Source organism: Physeter macrocephalus, chromosome 6 (assembly GCF_002837175.3).
Source record: "Physeter macrocephalus isolate SW-GA chromosome 6, ASM283717v5, whole genome shotgun sequence".
Taxonomy (NCBI): Eukaryota; Metazoa; Chordata; class Mammalia; order Artiodactyla; family Physeteridae; genus Physeter; species Physeter macrocephalus.
The window spans coordinates 10,888,100-10,907,991 of record NC_041219.1 but is presented as its reverse complement, the minus strand read 5'-3'; the positions used below and the strand labels follow the sequence as shown (position 1 = coordinate 10,907,991).

The 19,892-nt window shown below is 41.0% G+C and overlaps 1 protein-coding gene across 1 annotated transcript in view; it reads right to left on the bottom strand.

The window, feature by feature from the left end:
* Positions 1-73: 73 nt before the first annotated feature.
* GLIPR1 (GLI pathogenesis related 1) overlaps positions 74-19,892 on the bottom strand; it is a 36,296-nt gene continuing 16,477 nt past the window's right edge. The window contains exons 2-7 of the mRNA XM_028490404.2: positions 17,917-18,190; positions 16,665-16,910; positions 7,766-7,878; positions 3,247-3,332; positions 339-365; positions 74-239 (exon numbers count right to left, since the gene is read on the bottom strand). Of these exons, the coding sequence (XP_028346205.1) occupies positions 109-239; positions 339-365; positions 3,247-3,332; positions 7,766-7,878; positions 16,665-16,910; positions 17,917-18,090 (777 nt within the window). The 5' untranslated portion in view covers positions 18,091-18,190 and the 3' untranslated portion in view covers positions 74-108. The remainder of the gene's footprint in view (positions 240-338; positions 366-3,246; positions 3,333-7,765; positions 7,879-16,664; positions 16,911-17,916; positions 18,191-19,892) is intronic.

Genomic DNA, 19,892 nt, shown 5'->3' with positions numbered 1-19,892 from the left:
TTTGCTGTAAATTAGAAATACACCCAATTTTTATTTATTTTTTAAAGCCATGTATGAATGAGGCTTTTTTCCCCCTGGATTGTATTAGTTCAGAAGAACTAAATGAGGTTATTTGTGCTTGACCAAACTGATAATTATAACACTCAGTATTAGGATTGGTGGAGTAACAATGAGGAAAAGAGATGTGTATCTGTTACGTGGAAATATTGGCCAGTCTGGAAACACAATAGAGTAGTAACCTGTGAAACAAACATAAAATATCCTCTTAAATGTTATTCCTCATAATGCAGTAACATAGCTCAGATAGATCTTATACAAGTTAAGGTTTATATACATACGTGTCACTTTGTCTCGTTGTGGGTTAGCTATAAAAATCAGAAGAAAGAAAAAAATTAATAGATACTGGTGAGCCTTTGTTGTGTTTTCTTTTTAAAAGCCAAGTCTCTTAATTATAACCATTGACTGTTGCAATCAACTTGTGTATATAACCTTTATATATAAACTTTTTATATACCACTACTATAAATGGAAAATCATTTTATCATTTTATATAACATAACCGGCAGATAAATGTAATTAAAATAAAACAATTAAAAATAAGTAGTAATAATCAGTGTGAGCATTATTAAAATATTTATTAAAATATTTTCCAATTTGTTAAAATATTAAAATATTTTCCTGAAAATAAGTTTCTCCTGTGAAGAATGATACTATCTATGATCAGTCAGTAATGAAGAGACAGTGGCGTCTCATACATTCCAGTCTGTCATTAGTATATCAGTAGGGCATTTGGATATCAAAGTCCTATTTACTCCTCTCCTTCCACTGAGCTTTATTAAGATTTTGACATTCAGAGCACTGGGAAGAGAATTCCACATCTGCCATAGCCTTCTTTTACTTTTTAAATGGTCACACACCTCTTTTACACTGGTTCTATGCCAGCTGCTGTTGCATTCCTATGGTGGAATCCATCAAGGAGCTGACCCTCTGGTACTCGTGAGCATCCCTGGTCCTCATACCTGGGCTTTGTCTGTGGTGAATTGCCACGAAGCTTCTGCTTCTTTAACTAACTTTTCTTGGCAGTTATATCCGTGAAATCAAGGTATGATATGCTTGCTAGTTATATTTTTTCTTACATATATATTTTTAAAATGTTAAACATTCAACTTTTGAATATTGAAATAAATGTCATCCATACACTAGCTGAAATCAGCTTGTGTACCATTGGTGTGCCCAGCACATTTTGCAAAACCATCCTGATTTGGCCTCCATTGGTATTTATTGAACCTACCAGTATCTAGAAGACCGCAAAGGGATTTTTTCCTCCAGTGTTTGCCATAATTTGTCAGAGACGAAATCTGATAAATAAAAGCTTTTATCCTCTAACCCTTACCCCCTTGCAAATTAGTGTGCGTTTTCCTTTGTTTCTCTTAAGAGCCCAGGGGCTTTTCATTATTGGACTACAGCCTTAATTTTCTGAATTTTATCCCACAAGGTTAGAGACCATTTCAAGCTAGATCTCTAAGATCAAAAGCTAAAACTCCAGCAGTTTTCTTCTTGTTATCATTGTGCTGCTGGTGGTGTTACTGTCTAGATTTTTATAGAGAATGATTTTTTTAGGAAATATGCAAATTAGCAATTATTTGCCTTCTAGACTAGGCACTTTGGTTACAAAGTTGAATTAGGCATAATTCCTGCCTGTTTGGAATTCAGAGTCTAGTGGGAAAGACAGCTAACCAGTGGCAACAGTTAAATTACTTTTTACATAATTTAAAATTATTGTCTCAGTTTTCATCACAGATTCTAAAGAAGCATGAGTCTTGTTTATGAGCATAAAAACATATCATCTAAAACTTTGGGCATAAAGAAGACACCAAAATACCAAGAGTGAACTCAAGATCTGAGATTACAGGAAGGATGAATTTGGGGATAATAGATAATATTTATTGAGTGATACTGTATGCCAGGCACTTGTTCTAGATATAATTTTTTTTCATTCGTGTCACGAAACCTGTGAAGAGGTGCCACTGTCTACATTTCATTAATGAGGAAACGGGTCCAGACACTTGCCCAGCGTCACAATGGTGGAACTGAAAATTGAACTCAGAAATATTGTTTCTAAAAATCTGTGGTTTTAACTCTTATGTCATACTGCCTAACTTGGAAAAAAAAAAAAAAAAGACATGCTTTCGTAGTGTTGGAGTAACATGAAAAATTCAGTTAACATATTGGTGCTCTGAGAAGGGATTTGTTGCACTATGGCTACATGTTAGTGAGTTGTCTAAACAAAACTAATTTTGAGGGAAAGAATGGTTGAACTGGAGAGAAATGACTGGCTCAGAAAGCCGGTAGTAAAAGCGTCTCTGTAGCTGGAGTAAAAATGAGAACTCAGTGTTTACAAATCAGGAGGAAGGGAAAAGTAGTTGAAGAGAATTTTATAATTTTAAACCCGGAAGGGACCTTAGGAAACGTGTAAGCAATGCAACACTTTGGCCAAACAAAAATTTATGCCATTAAACTCAGTCCACTCTACCCTCCTGCTCCTAGCACCCCACCCCAGCCCTGCAGCCCCGAGGGGTACATGGTTAACAGATCTGGACACAAAAGTCCTAGAGGATTTGCACGACTGCAATAGCTCGATTGAGGTTTTCCTTCACACCATGGCAAAAAGTAAAAAAAAAAAAACATGGATGGAAAGGAATGTGTCTGGGACAGTAAGCATAAATAGACTCTTGGCCAATTATGTATTAAGATTTCAAAGTTATGTAAAACATCCTTGGAAATGTATCTTCATTGGCCTACACTGTTCCTCATTAAATGCTGTCTAACTAGTAAAAAGTGTCACGTTGCAGCTTTATTTCATTTATCTAATTCTACAGATGAAAATGCAAGTCTTGAGTGCTTGGACAGGTAGTATCACACAATTCAGAATTCTTTTGGTTAACTTTGTTATACAAATTTTTTATCTTGCTGAAATTAGCAAATCTTGGGTCTACAGTTTCCCAGCATCAGAGTCGTTTGTTGTTTTTCTGATTAGTGCTAACTAAAGAATATTATTTGCTTCTTTAAATTTCTCTTGAACCATATATTCATTCCCAGGACAGTAAGCCATTCGTTTGCTACCTGATGCCACTTTCCCTGAAAATAGCTGTTAGGATATAACAAATGTTTGCATTCTTAGCTCTGTAGAAAGTTACAAGAGTTTTGAACACATTGTATTATTGGTAGATTGCTCCTTTTACTCACCGCAGAGATTGTCCAGACATTTGTCATTACTGGGGCAGGCACTGCATGTGGATCCTTTTTTATATGGCCAGGTTGGGTAATTGCCTCTGTGAAGTAGAGGAAAACTGTCCATTAGGAGAGTTTTTGGTTTCTTTTTTTTTTTTTTTTCCAATTGCAATTTATTATGGTCCTTGGCTAAATCCTAGGATGGAAGTCCACAGATTCAGAGGGTTGGTAAGAGAAGAGGAGAGGGGGAAGCAGAAATGGAAGCCTGCTGATATTTGCAGAGTTCATTCTAGGTGCCTGTGTTTAGGAACCTATGTCTTAATCATCTCAGTTAATTCTTAAGACAACTCGGGGAGGAAGTTATTTTTATTTCAATTTTACAGATAAGGAAACTAAACCTCTAAAAAATTAAGTAACTTGCCAAAAATCACAAGGTACAGATGTCAGAGTCAGAACGAAACCTAGATTTGTCTGATTTCAGAGCAGTACTCCCTCTACATACTGTCTGGCCTGTGTGATCACTGTCATCCAAAAAACTGTCCATCTTAGAAAAGCTACCATGACCCACATTTTTGTTCTCAGTCTAGCAAACCTCCATAGTTTTTATTGGATAGGAGCCATTTGGCTGGGGAAAGGGCTTTCCAAAAGAATGTAACAAGAAATATGGGGGAGTTTCTAAAATGTAATTTTTCACATAAAAGATGTGATATGAATAATAGATAATAATTACTGAATACTCTTTGTGTATGAGGCACTGTTCTAAGCATCCTCGAATGAATCAGTCTTCACAATAACCCTATGAGGAAGATACTATAATTTTTTTAATCCTCATAGCTAGAGGCTGAGGCACAGTGTAAGTAATTGACCAAGATCACAGATTAGGAAATGAAATAATAACCAAACATTTTATATCCCCACGAATATCTCTGGAGTAGTAATGATGAAAGGCTGTTCATTTATTTCAGTGAACGTACCACTGCTCTAATCTTTTTTGGAACTCTACTTTTGGAAAGGAGTTCTTAACTTTTTCATGTCATGTACCCTCTGGCAGCCTGGTGGAGCGTATGGGCTCTTTCTCAAAATAGTTTAAAAATACCTAAAATAAAGTTCATAGGATTATAAAGGAAACAAATTAAGTTGAAATAGTTATTAACATGTTAAAAATATTTGTGATATACAATATGTACTTCTCTATTAAGTATTAGGTAAGAACTAGCAGGGAGTCTAATAATTACAGTAATTTCAAGGTAGTGATAAAAACTATTTTGAGAGAGATGCAGCAACTAGAAAGTGATATGAACATATCTGTGATAAAGATACAGGTAGTGCAGTACAGTCATAGCTATTGCTGATAATGATTGGAGTGTTATCTTCATAAGGAAATGTTACTTTCAATAGAAGTTAGTGAAAAAGATGTAACTTTTTTCTAATCCAAGTTCATGGACTCCTCTCTTCATACTATACATTAATCTTCAGAGTTGAGACATTACTTTTTATTAACACCTCATTTCCAACTGAAAAGATATGTTCAAATCTCGTTTGGCTCCAAATTAATTCCGGTTGTCTCAGATTAACACTCATGCTTATGCTACCCTGTGGAAAATAGTCAAAGGAATATAGTACAGATTCTGATAATTATAAAAGATATCCAAAATGGACATTAATCATTGGAGTATCTTTCATTGTTAAAAAGCACAGTACTCATTGAGTAGTTAAATTCTAGAACGTTTTTAATGCAGTCATTTATGCTACTTCATACTTTAATTGTGCCTTCCATACTATAAAGAAGAGGGGAAAATTGCTACTTCAAAAACAAGCAAAAAACAAGGCAGTTGTGACTTCTAGGGAAATAGAATTCATCTTGGGAGAAACATGGTACTGGAAAGGCCTGACTTTTGTCTAGATGGGAATGATTAGGACAAAGATACCTACAGTCTCCCAAGGTAACAAATAAAAGCAAAAATAAACAAATGAGACCTAATCAAACTTACAAGCTTTTGCGCAGCAAAGGAAATCATAGACAAACGAAAAAAACAAACTATGGACTGGGAGAAAATATTTGCAAATGATGCAACCGACGAAGGGAAGCTCATACAACTCAATAACAACAACAAAAAACCCCCAAAATGGGCAGAAGATCTAAATTGACATTTCTCCAAAGAACACATGGAGATGGTCCAATAGGCACATGAAAAGATGCTTAAGATCACTAATAATTAGAGAGATGCAAACCAAAACTACAATGAGGTACCACCTCACACCGGTCAGAATGGCCATCATTAAAGAGTCTACAAATAATAAATGCTGGACAGGGTGTGGAGGAAGGGGAACCCTCCAACAGTGAGGGTTTACATTCCCTCACTGGGAATGTAAATTGGTACAGCCACTATGGAAAACAGTATGGAGGGTCCTCAAAAAACTAAAAATAGAGTTGCTATATTACCCAGCAATCCCACTCCTGGGCATATATCTGGACAGAACTATAATTCAAAAAGATACATGCACCCCAATGTTCATTGCAGCACTGTTTACAACAGCCAGGACATGGAAACCACCTAAATGTCCATCTACAATGAATGGATAAAGAAGATGGAAGATGTGGGTGGGTGTGTGTGTGTGTGTGTGTGTGTGTGTGTGTGTGTGTGTAATACTTCTCAGCCATAAAAGAACAATGAAATAATGTCATTTGCAGCAACATGGAGGGACTAGAGATTATCAAAGTAAGTGAAGTAAGTCAGAAAGAGAAAGATAAATACCATATACTATCAGTTGTATTTGGAATCTAAAATATGACACAAACTTACCTACAAAACAGAAACAGACTCATAGAGAACAGACTTATGGTTGCCAAGAGCCGGTGGGGACATCAGGGAGGGATGGAGTGGGCGTTTGGGATTAGCAGATGCAAACTATTACATACATGTATAGCTGAATCACTTTGCTGTACACCAGAAACTAATACAACACTGTAAATCAACTATACTTCAATAAAATAAATTAAAAACACAGAAAGACAAAGGGACCTAAAGTATTCTGCCCAATAAAGAAGTAGGAAGTTGGTTGCCTGTCAGGGCCTCAGTTGTCTTATCTGCAAAACAGGGGTAATAGTAGAACTTACAGACTTTTTATGAAGATTAAATAAGTTTAATATATGCAAAGCACTTAGAACTGTGCTTAGTACATAGTAAGCTTTATACAAACATTATGGCATTGTTTTTAATTACTGTAATCATGTTTAAAATTTCAATGCCATGGAAAATGCTGATTTGTAATTTTAAGTAAAAAGAAAACATGTATTTCCATTATCTCAGTTTTCTAAGTATGTGTACAATGCATAAGCACACATATATAAGTTTAAAGGAAGTTGGAGGAGAATGTCATGTGTCTTCCCATTTTCCAAAGGGAGAAAAATGATGTCTGTTTCAAAAACAAAACTATCAAAAGTAAATGAAATAAGTTATATAAATTGAGAAATTCAATTCAGAGTGGGTTTTTGTTTTGTTCTGGTTTGAAAAGTTTTTAATAAGTTAATAAATATAATGGAATATTAATCTTCCCATCTTGTGGTGTTATTACAATAGCCAATTAATCTATGTCCCTGAAAACATTTTAGTCCTCCTACTCTTAAAAATGTGTTCGTGGGTCTTCCCTGGTGCCTCAGTGGTTGAGAATCTGCCTGCAAATGCAGGGGACACGGGTTCGAGCCCTGGTCTGGGAGGATGCCACATGCCGCGGAGCAACTAGGCCCGTGAGCCACAACTACTGAGCCTGCGCGTCTGGAGCCTGTGCTCCGCAACAAGAGAGGCTGCGATAGTGAGAGGCCCGCGCACCGTGATGAAGGGTGGCCCCCGCTTGCCACAACTAGAGAAAGCCCTCGCACAGAAAGACCCAACATCGCCAAAAATAAATAAATAAATAAAAATTAAAAAAAAAAAACCCAAAACACCAAAAAAACAAAACCAGAAACAAACCTTTCTTTACTCAGTGTCTTCTAACTCACCTTTCACTCAACTCCCAACCCACCACCAACAGCATCCCCCGGCCCCACTCAGACCGTGCTCACCACTGAGCCCCCGACTTATTGCACTGGGGCCATCTTTCGGATTTCCCGGGACAGAAAATATGTATTGTTTAAGTGGGGAGAAGAGAACTAACCTGGAGATTCTGGCTTTATGTTGTTCCTAGTACAAAACATCAAGGAAAAAACCCCACCGAGGACCCAACACAGCCAAAAATAAATTTAAAAAATAATAAGAAAAACCAAATGACATTCAAAAAAATGTAAAAAAAAATGTGTCCGTGTGTTTGTGTTTATGTAGTGTTTATAAAGGTGTACACACAGACACACACAAACACACAAAGAAAAAGGTATCAGAATGTAAATAGAGTAGATCTCTGGGCAGAGGAATTAAGGGTAACGTTAATTTTCTCTTTTACACTGTCTTTATTACCCAGATTTATTTTCTATAATGAAGATAAATACTTCTAAAATAGTTTTTTTTTTCCCCAGAAAGAGGTTAATTTGGGCACTTACGCTGGTCCATAGTTGCATATAAAATGTGCTCCATTGCGAAGACTATCAAAGCCAGAAACTCGAGAACAAAACTGTACTGCACAGCCAACTTTGTAACTATCTGCCCAAACAATCTGAAAGAAAATACGGATTGTTAAGAAGAGAGAGATACTAAAATGAACACTTGAGTATGAATAGGCCTTCTTAAACACAGTGAGGCATATTAACTCTACTTAGGTAAAGCAGTTACCACCAGGGAAGTTTTAGGTAGTCAGAATTTGGTTGGAAAGTGTGTGTGTGTATGTGTGTGTGAAATAAACAAATAATAACAGCTAATTTTGACAGCTAGTGCAATGAAGAAATAAAACAGGCTAACAGGATAGAGTGACTGCTAGGGAGGAAGAGGGCTGCTTTCACTTGGGTGTACAGGGAAGGCGTCTTGAGTGTGGACGCGGCATTTGAAGTGAGGCCTGAATGATGAAGAGGCAGCGCTCAAACCGTGCAGGAGACCAACTGATGGAGGAAGAGCATCCGTGCAGAGGGGCCTTGGGGCAAAGGCCCTGGCGTGGAGTCTGCCTGCGTGCCAGAGTGGCAGAAAGAAGGCAAGCAGAGGGGCTTCCCTGGTGGCGCAGTGGTTAAGGATCCCAATGCAGAGGAGCCGGGTTTGAGCCCTGGTCCGGGAAGATCCCACATGCCGCGGAGCAACTAAGCCGGTGCACCACAACTACTGAGCCTGCGCGCTAGAGCCCGCGCGCCACAGCTACTGAAGCCCGCGCACCTAGAGCCCGTGCGCCACAGCTACTGAGCCTGTGCTCTAGAGCCCGTGAGCCAACTACTGAAGCCGGCGCGCCTAGAGCCCGTGCTCCGCAACAAGAGAAGCCACCGCAATGAGAAGCCCGCGCGCCACAACGAAGAGTAGCCCCCGCTGGCCGCAACTAGAGAAAGCCCGTGCGCAGCAACGAAGACCCAACATGGCCATAAATAAATAAGTAAATAAAGGCAAGCGGAGCTGGGATCCAGGAGTGGGGGAGGATCACAGGCAATGCGGTCAGAGATAGAGGAGCAGCTCATGGGGAATCTTGTAGTGGAGGGAGGGAGTCCCTTTTTCAGGTCTTAGGAAGGTCACTTTGGTTGTTAAACTAGATGGACTGAGAAGAACAAGGGTGAAAAGAGGGAGGGAATTCGGGAGACCGCTTCACTGGTACTGGAAAGAGCAGATGGTGACTCTCACTTCGGTGATGGTAGTGGGGTTCCCTAGAATTGACCAGGTTCATGGTTCAGCTTAGGGGTAAAGCTGAAGGAATTTGCTTTTGGTTTGAGGGTGAGGTAAGAGGGAAAGACAAAAATCAAGTTAATGTTTGGGTCTGAACAACATTTCCTGAGACGGGGAAAATGAGGGAAGGAAGAAGTGGGTGGGAACACAGACAAGGGGTTCAGTTCCTGCTACTCTTGAGATGCCCGTCAGATGACCATCTGCAGGTCAGAGGGTAGAGCATGGCTCGAGACACAAACCTGGAAGAAGTGGGAATGGATTACATCTTGCAAGCAAAGATAATACAGATAAACAACTAAATGAGAGCATGGGATAAAGGAAAAAAAAAAAACAGCCAGCAAAACATTGAAAAGGAGTGGCTGGTGGCATAGGAGGGAAAGCAAGAACAGGGCCAGCTTCCGGGAGAGGTATGTGCTGTCTCACTGGACCCCGTGATCAGAAGGGCCCCATACTTGGTTTAATTCAGTGCTGTCACGCATTTTAGCACTTTCAGTGGCACTTTTCCCGTGATTTTTGAACAAGGGGATCCACGTTTTCATTTTGCATTAGGCCACACAAATTACACAGCTCATCCGGAGACTGTTTGCTGTAATAGAAGGCTGAAGAAAAAAGTATTTAAAGTATTAAAAAAAAAATCTAGTATGTGGATTTAAGCCAGCAATTAAATGCACTCCTTTTTACAGTGATATGAAATTGAATTTTAAATTATTTTTACATATATATATATTTAGCAACTTTGTGACTAGTTGTACCAAATACAGGGAGATGAATGAGCTGGAGCCAGTGGGTGCCTTCACAAAATGTAGAGAAAAGCAGTCAAGAAACCATTAGGCTAGGGTTTTGAGCTCTGGGAAGGGGAAGCAGAGGGTGCTCAGGGGGTTTACAGCAGGGGTCCTGCTCGGAGTTAGTGAGGCCGATGCTGAAAGTGAGCTGGTCTGGGAGGCCAGAGAAGATTCCCAGCAGAGGGCACACCTGTGTGAACCAACCCCGGGTGGGAAAGACTCACAGAACTGAGACAAGGCCGGTGTGTCTGCTGAAAAAGGTCAAATTTACTCAAAAAAAAAAAAAAAAAAAAAAGAAAAAGAAAAAAATATCTATTAAGAACAGCTCTCTGGGGAGAGAGTGTAGAGTAGGGGAAGAGGATTAGGATGGAGGCAGCTCCTCCACAGCTTGTGGATGGAGTAGGAGATGGGGGAGGAGCTAGGGAGGGGTGGGTTTACTCAAAAAAAAAAAAAAAAAAAAAAAAAAAAAGAAAAAGAAAAAAATATCTATTAAGAACAGCTCTCTGGGGAGAGAGTGTAGAGTAGGGGAAGAGGATTAGGATGGAGGCAGCTCCTCCACAGCTTGTGGATGGAGTAGGAGATGGGGGAGGAGCTAGGGAGGGGTGGGCAGCATCAAGGGGGCTGGGACACTTTGCATTCTGTCCTCCTCCTTGTGTGACAACTGGGGAGGAGCTAGGGAGGCAGGTACTGGTCTCCCACAGAGGATCAGTGCTCTCCTTTGGTGAAGGACGGCCCTCCCTGGTTGAGGTGGGGTGTCTCCCTTCCCATCTCACACCCTGGAATCCCCTGCAGGGAACTCCGGGTAACCAAGTAAATCAGGCCTCCATCTCCCCGAGAGCACCTAGTTTTATGGCCGTTCATTCTCAGGTTTGATGCTTGTACTTTAATTTCCCAATCATTTTTGTATTTAAATTTCTTCATTTCTATTCACTGCATCTCAAAGTGACTTCCTCTGGGGTGCTTTGTTTAAAATGCAGATTTCTGGGCCCATCTCAGTCCTACTGCATGAGAGTCACTGGAATTGTCCTTGAAATCTGTATTTTTTAAAAATTGAGATATAGCTGACATACAAAATTATATTAGTTGCAGGTGTACAATGTAATCAGTGATTCAGTATTTGTATATATTGCAAAATGGTCACCACAATATCTAGTTAACACCTATCACTACACATGGTTACAAGTTTTTTCTTGTGATGAGAACTTTTAAGATATACTCTTAGCAATTTTCAAATACATAATACAGTATTGTTAACTCTAGTCACCATGCTGTACATTACATCCCCAGGACTTATTTATCTTATAACTGCAAGTTTGTACCTTTTGACCACGTTCACCCATTTCACTCATCCCCCACCTCTGGCAACCACCCATCTGTTTTCTAAGCGTTCGTTTTATTTTTTTAAGATTCCACACATAAATGAGATCATACGGTCTTTGTCTCTCTCTGTCTGACTTACTTCACTTAGCATAATACCTGTAGATCTATCCATGCTAATGACCAGATTTCCTTAAGGAAAATGTAGTATATTTATATACACACAGGTACACACACACACATATTGGAACATTATTCAGCCAAAAAGTTTCCCTATTTTAACAAGTTCCTCAGGTGATTCTTATGCGTGCTAACTGGCCATGTTGGGAGTACGATCTCCTGAGTCAATCATTTTATATTTTGATCCTTTAGTCTTTGAGCACTTTCCTCCAGTGTTGTATCTCAAGTCTCAAGTACTCTTCATCTTTGGGTTCCTCCCACACACTTAATGCTTTATACGCTATTTCTTTTATTCTACCTTCTTTTACATTTCTGATCTCTTTTTTCCAAGACAGTGCAAATGTTAGTTACCATTCATCTTGTGTTTTAGTTGGGCTCTCTTTAAATCAGGCTGTAATTAACATAGAGGCCATCCTTTTTAGGTTATGAATTTTGACAAAAGCATACAGTTGTGCAGCCGCCACCATATTCAATATCTAGAACATTTCCCCAAAAGCTCCCTTGTGCCCCTTTGTGGTCAGCTCCCACCCCCAGCCCCTGGCAATCACTAATCTATTTTCTGTCCTTGTGGTTTCACTTTTTTCAGAATGTTATCTAAATGGAATCAGTTTAAATGTAGCTTTTTCAATCTGGCTTCTCTCACTAAGCATAAGCATTTGAGATTCACTCATGCTGTTGAATTCATTACTAGTCACTCTCCTTTTCATTGCCAAGTAATATTTATTGCATGGATGTATCAGTTTACTTATCCATTCAAGTTGGCCTCTTTTTAATAGCTTCATGGGCATTCAGGTTCTGGGTTCAACTCTGTGGGCTCTGGGGTTACAAAGACCAAGTTTATATTTCAGCTCAGCCACCCACTGTGTGACCTTGGCCTCAGCTTCCTCTCTATTAAATGAGGGTAACACCACCTACTCCACAGGCTTATTTTGACATTTTAAATGGGCTAATAAGAAAGTGATTAGAACAGCTTATGGAACATAGCAAGCTCTCAGCAGATGTTCATGTTTTATTCTCTTATGACTAATTTTCTTCTTTAAAAATTTGAAACTTTTTTTTAATCAGGCAGATTCCTGTTGCATGTTTTCATTTTTTTAATATGGTAAACAAAAATAATTTAAAAACATTAAGAGCTACTCATTGAGAATTTTCCTAGTGGCCGGGTAGTGTTCAGCATGTTACATGCAACATGTTTAACCTCATAACAAATCAATAAATACATACTGCCCCAGTTTTTCCTAGATGAGGGGTGGAACCTAATGCTACTTGACCACAAAGTGCTGTGAGGACAGTACGCGCCCTAAGCAAGATGCTTCCAGAGTGCCTTCCTTCTTAGCAGAATCAGCAACCTATACCTAACAAAAACATTGCATCTGGGGAACCCAACCTAGTGGGGACAGGCATGTCTCTTCCTTCTAGCTAACAACCCCTTTACACCATCTTCCCCTTTCAATTCTCAGTAGGAGTCCATCTGACTCATTATCAGTAATATGCAGCATGTACAAAATCAGCTAGACAAACAGTGAAACATCGCACACTTCCGTTGGTTCTGGGAGGGTGTAAAAATAAAAATTTCAACGGGTGGGGATAAAACGAAATGAGATCAATAGTGCCATCTAGTGGGCATTCTTAGCACTATCAAACCTGAGCTGCTGCCCACCCAGCTATTTTTTAAAATATTTATTTAGTTATTTGGCTGCACCGGGTCTTAGTTGTGGCACGCGGGATCTTTTAGTCACGGCACGTGGGATCTAGTTCCCTGAGCAGATTAATTTCCAGCATGAATTTAAAATGGTCCCCTGCACTGGGAGCGTGGAGTCTTAGCCACTGGACCACCAGAGGAGTCCCCCCGCCCAGCTATTTAGGTCAAACTATTTCCAAACTTTACAAAGATGAACTGTCGGCAACAAAATATCTAACCTAAATAATCTTCCATATTAATACACCAGAATTCTTCCACAATTTAAATCTCTAGTGAAGACAGAACTAAAGCGTTGAGTTAACATGTCAACAAATATCACACTTTCATGAAGTAATAATGCACCTGGGGGCTTCCCTGGTGGTGCAGTGGTTAAGAATCCGTCTGCCAATGCAGGGGACATGGGTTCGATTTCTGGCCTGGGAAGATCCCACATGCCGCAGAGCAACTAAGCCCGTGCGCCACAGCTAGAGCCTGCGCGCCACAACTACTGAAGCCTGTGCACCACAACTACTGAGCCCACGCACCCCGACTACTGAAGCCCATGCGCTCTAGGGCCCGCGTGCCGCAACTACAGAGCCCGGGTGTTGCAACTACTGAAGCTCGCGCACCTGGAGGCCGTGCTCTGCAACAAGCCACTGAAATGAGAAGCCCGCGCACCGCAATGAAGAGTAGCCCCCGCTCGCCGCCACTAAAGAAAGCCCACACACAGCAACGAAGACCCAACGCAGCCACAAAATAAATAAATAATGCATCTGAATCTATTGTCTTTACTCTGTACAACCACTGCTCACTGGCCAAAATCTGAGAATAGCTTGCTTTTTATTAACAATTAAGAAGAGGGTAAATGGGAAGTTATAAATACCCACTTGAGGTAATTTCCAGCATGAAATTAAAAGTACAACTGAGTAATCTTGGACCTCCCAGCAAGATTTCTTGCAAGGATAAAAACAGGAAGTCTTCAATCAAGCTGTCAGAGCCTTCTTCCAATTGATGGAGAAACAGCTCATGGAAGAAATCTAAACTTTGTTCAATGACTACTAAATACTACTACTTTACTAGATAAGCAACATATATCTGAATCTCAGCTCTTCCTCTTACTAGCTAAATGACACTGGGATAACAACTTCTTGACCCCTCTGAGCCTGTTTATTCATCTATGGATAATAGCATCTCTTAGAGGTGCGTGGTGAGAGTTCAATGAGATCTTAAATGTAGAGAGCTAAGTACCACATTCACTTAAAAAGTAGTTGCTGGTACTGCCTCTTCCCAGACCCAGGGGGTCCCTGGACATCCTCTCCATCATTTGAGTTGGGGGGTAGACTGTAGTGGTCTCTTAAAGATAACAGGTTAGGATCACTCACTTTGGGCTCTGCTACCTGTCTGAAAGGAACTGGATTTTAGGACATGTTTTCTTATGTCCCAAATATTAGCCCTCCTTTTTTCCCCCTAGATGCAAGGGGAAGATTTACAAGTAAGCTCTGTTAATTTGGGGAGGGCCATCTCTGAGATCTCGGGCCTCTATGACATAGAATGAAGTTTCCTCCTCTTGTTTTGACTTCCTAGAATGATGGACATGAAGTGTCTTTTAACTTGCAGGGTTTAGGAGACTGTTGTCAATTTAACAGTCTTTGGATCACTGTGTATTTGGTGGGTTAAGCTGCTTGCCATTCTTCTAAAATGCCAAGTTCATTTGTACACATTGTACATCTTCTACACCTTGTTAATTTTGCCTGGAGTTCTTTTTACATTCCTTTTCATTTGACAAACTCTCACTCAGTTTAAGAACCAAGTTATATGTCTCCTGCTGTTATGAACAAGTCCTGTGTCTCCATACCTCCCTTTGGCCAGGTCAGTTGCTCTGTCCCCATTGCTCCCATGGCACCCTGTCAGTTTCTGCGAGCTGCACTAGCTATGCGCTATAATACATCCACTTACACACGACTCTTCCAAATAAAAGTCCCCTCCTAAGGGTCAGGGGCCATCCCCAGCTGAGTCCCTCATTCCCTGCCCCACAAGCCATTTCTCCTCCCTCTCACTTCTCTGCGATGGTACTCCCAAGCAAAATCTTAGCACGTAAGCTATTATCTCAGGCTCTGTTTTTTCAGGAGTCTGGACTAAAACACATGACCTGTACCTGACAAAGTGCCTAGAATAGGGGAGAAGCTTAAACACTGACTGAGAGTCAGCACCTTCAGACTGACAATTACTTCTCGAGATTAATACCATAGTGCATAATGGCACCAGATACCACTTGTAGGCACTCTGGATTTAGCTTTCTTGCCCTTTAGGATTTGTGGGAATCCAATGAAATTTATTTTCTGGCTAAGTTTATTTGTTAATATAAACCAAAACTGATGGCTTATTGGGCAAGTCTAGGGGAGACCTTACTTATATTTCCAAGAAAGGGACCAAGGCTACTGATGATTTGATAGCTCCTCCTTGATTAAAATAACCTTAAGATGAAAATTTCACTGAAATCAACCCTTTCCCTCTCATTATAACAATTTCCTATAACTGTGCCAAACGTGTTTCATCTATAACACCACCAGTGAGGTCAGAATCTTTATAAGGCTGAACTATATTGACAGTTTTTCTACCAACATTTTGCTCTTTAAAAACACCTAATATTCCAAGTTAACTGGCTTGTTAGAAATGCTTTTGCCCTCAGACGTCACTTCAACCATTTTTTTCTACATTAAAACCAGTCAAACATAGGTTCACTACCTTTAGTTACTGGCTTGACAAGGACTGCCAGGAAATAAAATAAATAAAATGTGGCCAGTATAGGGAGGCAGTACTATTAAGAAGATTATAGAAGACTTTTCCTAGGGATTTGTTTCCACCATGTTGCAAATGTGAGTTAGAGTTAGGAAGCCAAAACCAACTTGAATTAAAAAAAAAAAAAATCTCATCGAGTAGCTCTGAATGTGGCTATTGAGACGAATACTGTAGATGTGGGTGCAGGGTAGCTACAGGATTATTTGTACAAATTTATATGTTGACCTCTCCACTGGGTCTGGGACTTTTTTTTTTTTTCCTCTTTATGTGGCACATCATAGATTCTTAGTCCATGTTTGAAAAACTAAGAGGATATGGAAGCATCAACTATTATGACCACAATTTCTTTTTTCTTTTGGCCACACTGCGCGGCATGCGGATCTTCCCCGACCAGGGATCGAACCCATGGCCGCTGCAGTGGGAGCGCGGAGTCTTAACTACTGGACCACCAGGGAAGTCCCCTTCAATTCTTGTTGCTGCTTCTGTCTGAGAGGCTTATTTCTCCCAGTTTTATAGGCCCAGAACAACTGACTCAAATTTCCTAGAGAACTCGTACCTGGAATACATCCATTCGCTCATAAGGTCCTTTGATTGCTCACAAATGGAACAAAATACCACGGGAAGACAGGTGTGATCAAAATTATTCAAAGGCTGTACAGATTGGCGGGCCCTCACATTTTACCTACGTCCATGTAACTACACTCTTCAAGCACTGTCTCCTCTGGTATTGGAGTCTGTTCCATTTATTTATTTTTAAAGTAAGCCTGTAACCCCTACTCTCTCCTATTTACAGGTACACTAGCTTACTCTATATTTTCCTTAACACCAGATTCCAGCTTTCTCCTCACCCTTGAAATGACGGCTTCAATATATAAGGCAGATCCTTACCTGAGTATAATGGCCACAGACCTTGTCACATTTCTGAGTCTTGAAGTCGTAGTACTGAATTTCGTTGTACCAGTCTGTGACAGCTGAAGACACAGAAAAGAGGGACAGAGACCCAGTCCAGAGGTTTTCTCCCAGTGAAGTGAAATTGGGGTGCAGCTTGTGGGGTAGCTTCAGCTGTCTGTTGTGGGCAAACTGACAGTTTCTTGCCCATGCTTTTGCAATTTGGGCTAGTACTGGGTCCCAAGTCTGCAGAAATAAATACGAAACACTAGGAGGGTCAAGAATGGAACCTGTTACCCAACACTGTAACCACAGTGAGCAAAGTGGGAATTTGCATGGGAGGTGAGGCGCGAGGTCCAGAATGGAGAAGGACCACAAACATGTAGGTCCTCCATATGGGGAGGATCATATTATGGTCTTCAAGTTTTGACTAGGGTTAGTGGGAGACATGATAATCTAGTTTCGAGGAATTTAGAATCAAAGTGAGTGACACAGGGCTTCCCTGGTGGCGCAGTGGTTGAGAGTCCGCCTGCCGATGCAGGGGACACGGGTTCGTGCCCCGGTCCGGGAAGATCCCACATGCCGCACAGCGGCTGAGCCCGTGAGCCATGGCCGCTGAGCCTGCGCCCCGCAACGGGAGAGGCCACAGCAGTGAGAGGCCCGCGTAACGCAAAAAAAAAAAAAAAAGTGAGTGACACAGAACAACATTTCACTGAAGGTCTATTATGCTGCAAAATAACATATGCTGGTTTCACATATTTTCTGTAATTTCATACCTACAATAGCCCCTATCATAAGAAGCTCAGAAAGGTTAAAAACCAGGCCAAAGCCACAGACCTAGGATTCAAACCCAAGGCTGACTGAATCAAAATCCTAGCCTTTCCCCCAGACGCCCTGCGGCCTTCCTGAGAAAGTCAATACTCTGCCGGCAGCAAAAAAAGTCAACTTAGAGACAAAAAACGAAACCAAAAAAACCTCACAAAAAGTAACAGGCAAAAAAGAGACATAAATTGCACCTGAGGACGTGTGCAAAGGACGCGTCCAAAAAAAGAAGTAAAGCATACTTGCTTTATAACAAGAACTGAGTAGGCAGAGCGAAACTGGGTTCGTTTTGATCACAGGTGGTGAATTTAAAGCACACCTTCATCACCGCAAGAGCACTGGTCAGGATTACCAAGGATTCACCACCAGAATCAATCCACATTAGTTGTTTTTTACTGACTTCTGCCACAAGCACTCATGTTTTTCTTACCATGTATAGCATATCACTGGCTTTTGGAGTCACTTCTGATCGGAACTTGTTGTGCATTCGAACACAGTCTTTGATGAAATCTTCATTTTCGATATCTGGCAAAGTATTTGCTGGAGAGGAAGAACCGGAGACCACAGAGAGCATCCAGGCTGTCACAGCAAGTGTGACTCGCATGCTCAGACTGTCTGGTGTGGAGCCCCGGAGGCTGGAATCCAGAGGCACTGCAGGTCCCGAGGGTCGGTGAGCCAGTTTTACAAAGCACAGTCGACTTCAGCTTTGAGAAAACGGAAAGCAGAACATGAGTTCATCACAAGTGTGAAGAAAAGGGTTTCTCCATATATGGTTTGCAGCTCGTTTTGTGCCCTTAACCCTGTCTTTTCGGTGGTTCTCAGTGACACAGCACCTATTACAACATGGATTTTTACGAGGCTACATCAGACTTTCTTTTGAGTTGGGGGATGTTTCCAAAGGAAGTTCTGGAATCTCCAGAAATAATAGTCCCAATTTTTACTGAGGTTCTGGTGGTTAAACAAAAACATCTCTTATTTCAATAAAGATCTTGCCAAATACTTTTGTAAAACATTTTTTTTTGGAGTCACATCAGCACACCGTGGTTAGAATATCTGGTTAACATCATCGCTCGACCTAGAATTCATTCACAATGGTGAATGTGATGGGGTTAAGTCGATTTTGTCCATTCCCCTCCTCCAAATGAAAAAAACAGTTATGTGAACTTTTGGAGGCAGTTGGCTACTGCTGCCAATGGATTCCTAATTTTGCAGCCTTTGCTAAACCTCTGTGTGCTCTTCGCCTAGATCACAACACAGAGCCTATTTCCTGGCCCTTCAGAGGCATTAATCTCCTTTGAAGCTTTAATATTACCTTTGTCCACACTCCAAATTCTTGGCTTACCTAATTTTGACAAACCTGTTCACCTATACTGCCATGAAAATAATGGGACTGCTGCAGGCATTCTAGGACAATCTTCTGCTTCTCAAGATATGTCCCTGTAGCATGTTTCTCATGCCAGTTAGCTCCTGCGGCATTAGGTGTGCCCCATGCTTCCATGCAGTGGCTGCAGCTGCCGCCTTGATTGACAAAGCCAGTGTGCAGGTTAGGCTCCCCTATTCATCTCTATGTTCCCCAGGTGGTGTCAGCTATTCTACAAGTTCAAAGGATACAGCAACTCTCTACACGGTGACAGGCCCCTTATGAGCTGACTTTCTCATCATCTTACATCGTTATAACCCTTTGAATCCAGCTACTTTACTACCCCTCCCTGATGGAGAGCCCCGCTGTATCACACATGATTGCCTCGCAGCCGTAGAAATGGTCTCAAAGCCACGAGAGGCTCTCTCAGACACCCCTTTAGGTAACCCAGACTGACTTCTATTTTGTGATGGCTCCCGTCAGTGCAGTTTCTTGGGAAACATAACTGGTTATGCTGCAGTTTCCCCTCGTGGGGCTCCTGCTGCATTCTGCTGCCACAGTAAAATCAGCCCAAGCTGCTGAGCTCATAGCTCTTACTAGAGCTTGTACCTTAGCAGAAGGGAAAACTGCCACTAGTTACACAGATTCCAGATGTGCTTCTGGAGTCTGCCTTGCTGTTGGCACAATTTGCAGATCCCGTGGCCTCTTAACTTCTGCAGGTACTCTTATTGCTAATGACCATATAGCAGCTGCCTTATTACAAGATATTCACCTCCCTTCTAAACCTGCTGTTGTTCATTGTTCAGACCATACCAAGGAAATGCTATATCTTTAGGAAATGATCAGGCTGACAGAGTTGCTAAAATCTAGCTCAAAAAGGACACCCTTATTCCTTCTCTACCGAATTTTTAAACTTGCCTTTATTCTTGACTGATTTTATCAAGGGTTAAGCAAATGCCCCGCAGTCTGAAAAAGGCAAATGGGTGCAAAAGGGTGCTAAACAATTACCAGATGGATACATCAGGCCAAATGGACTTCCTATAGCC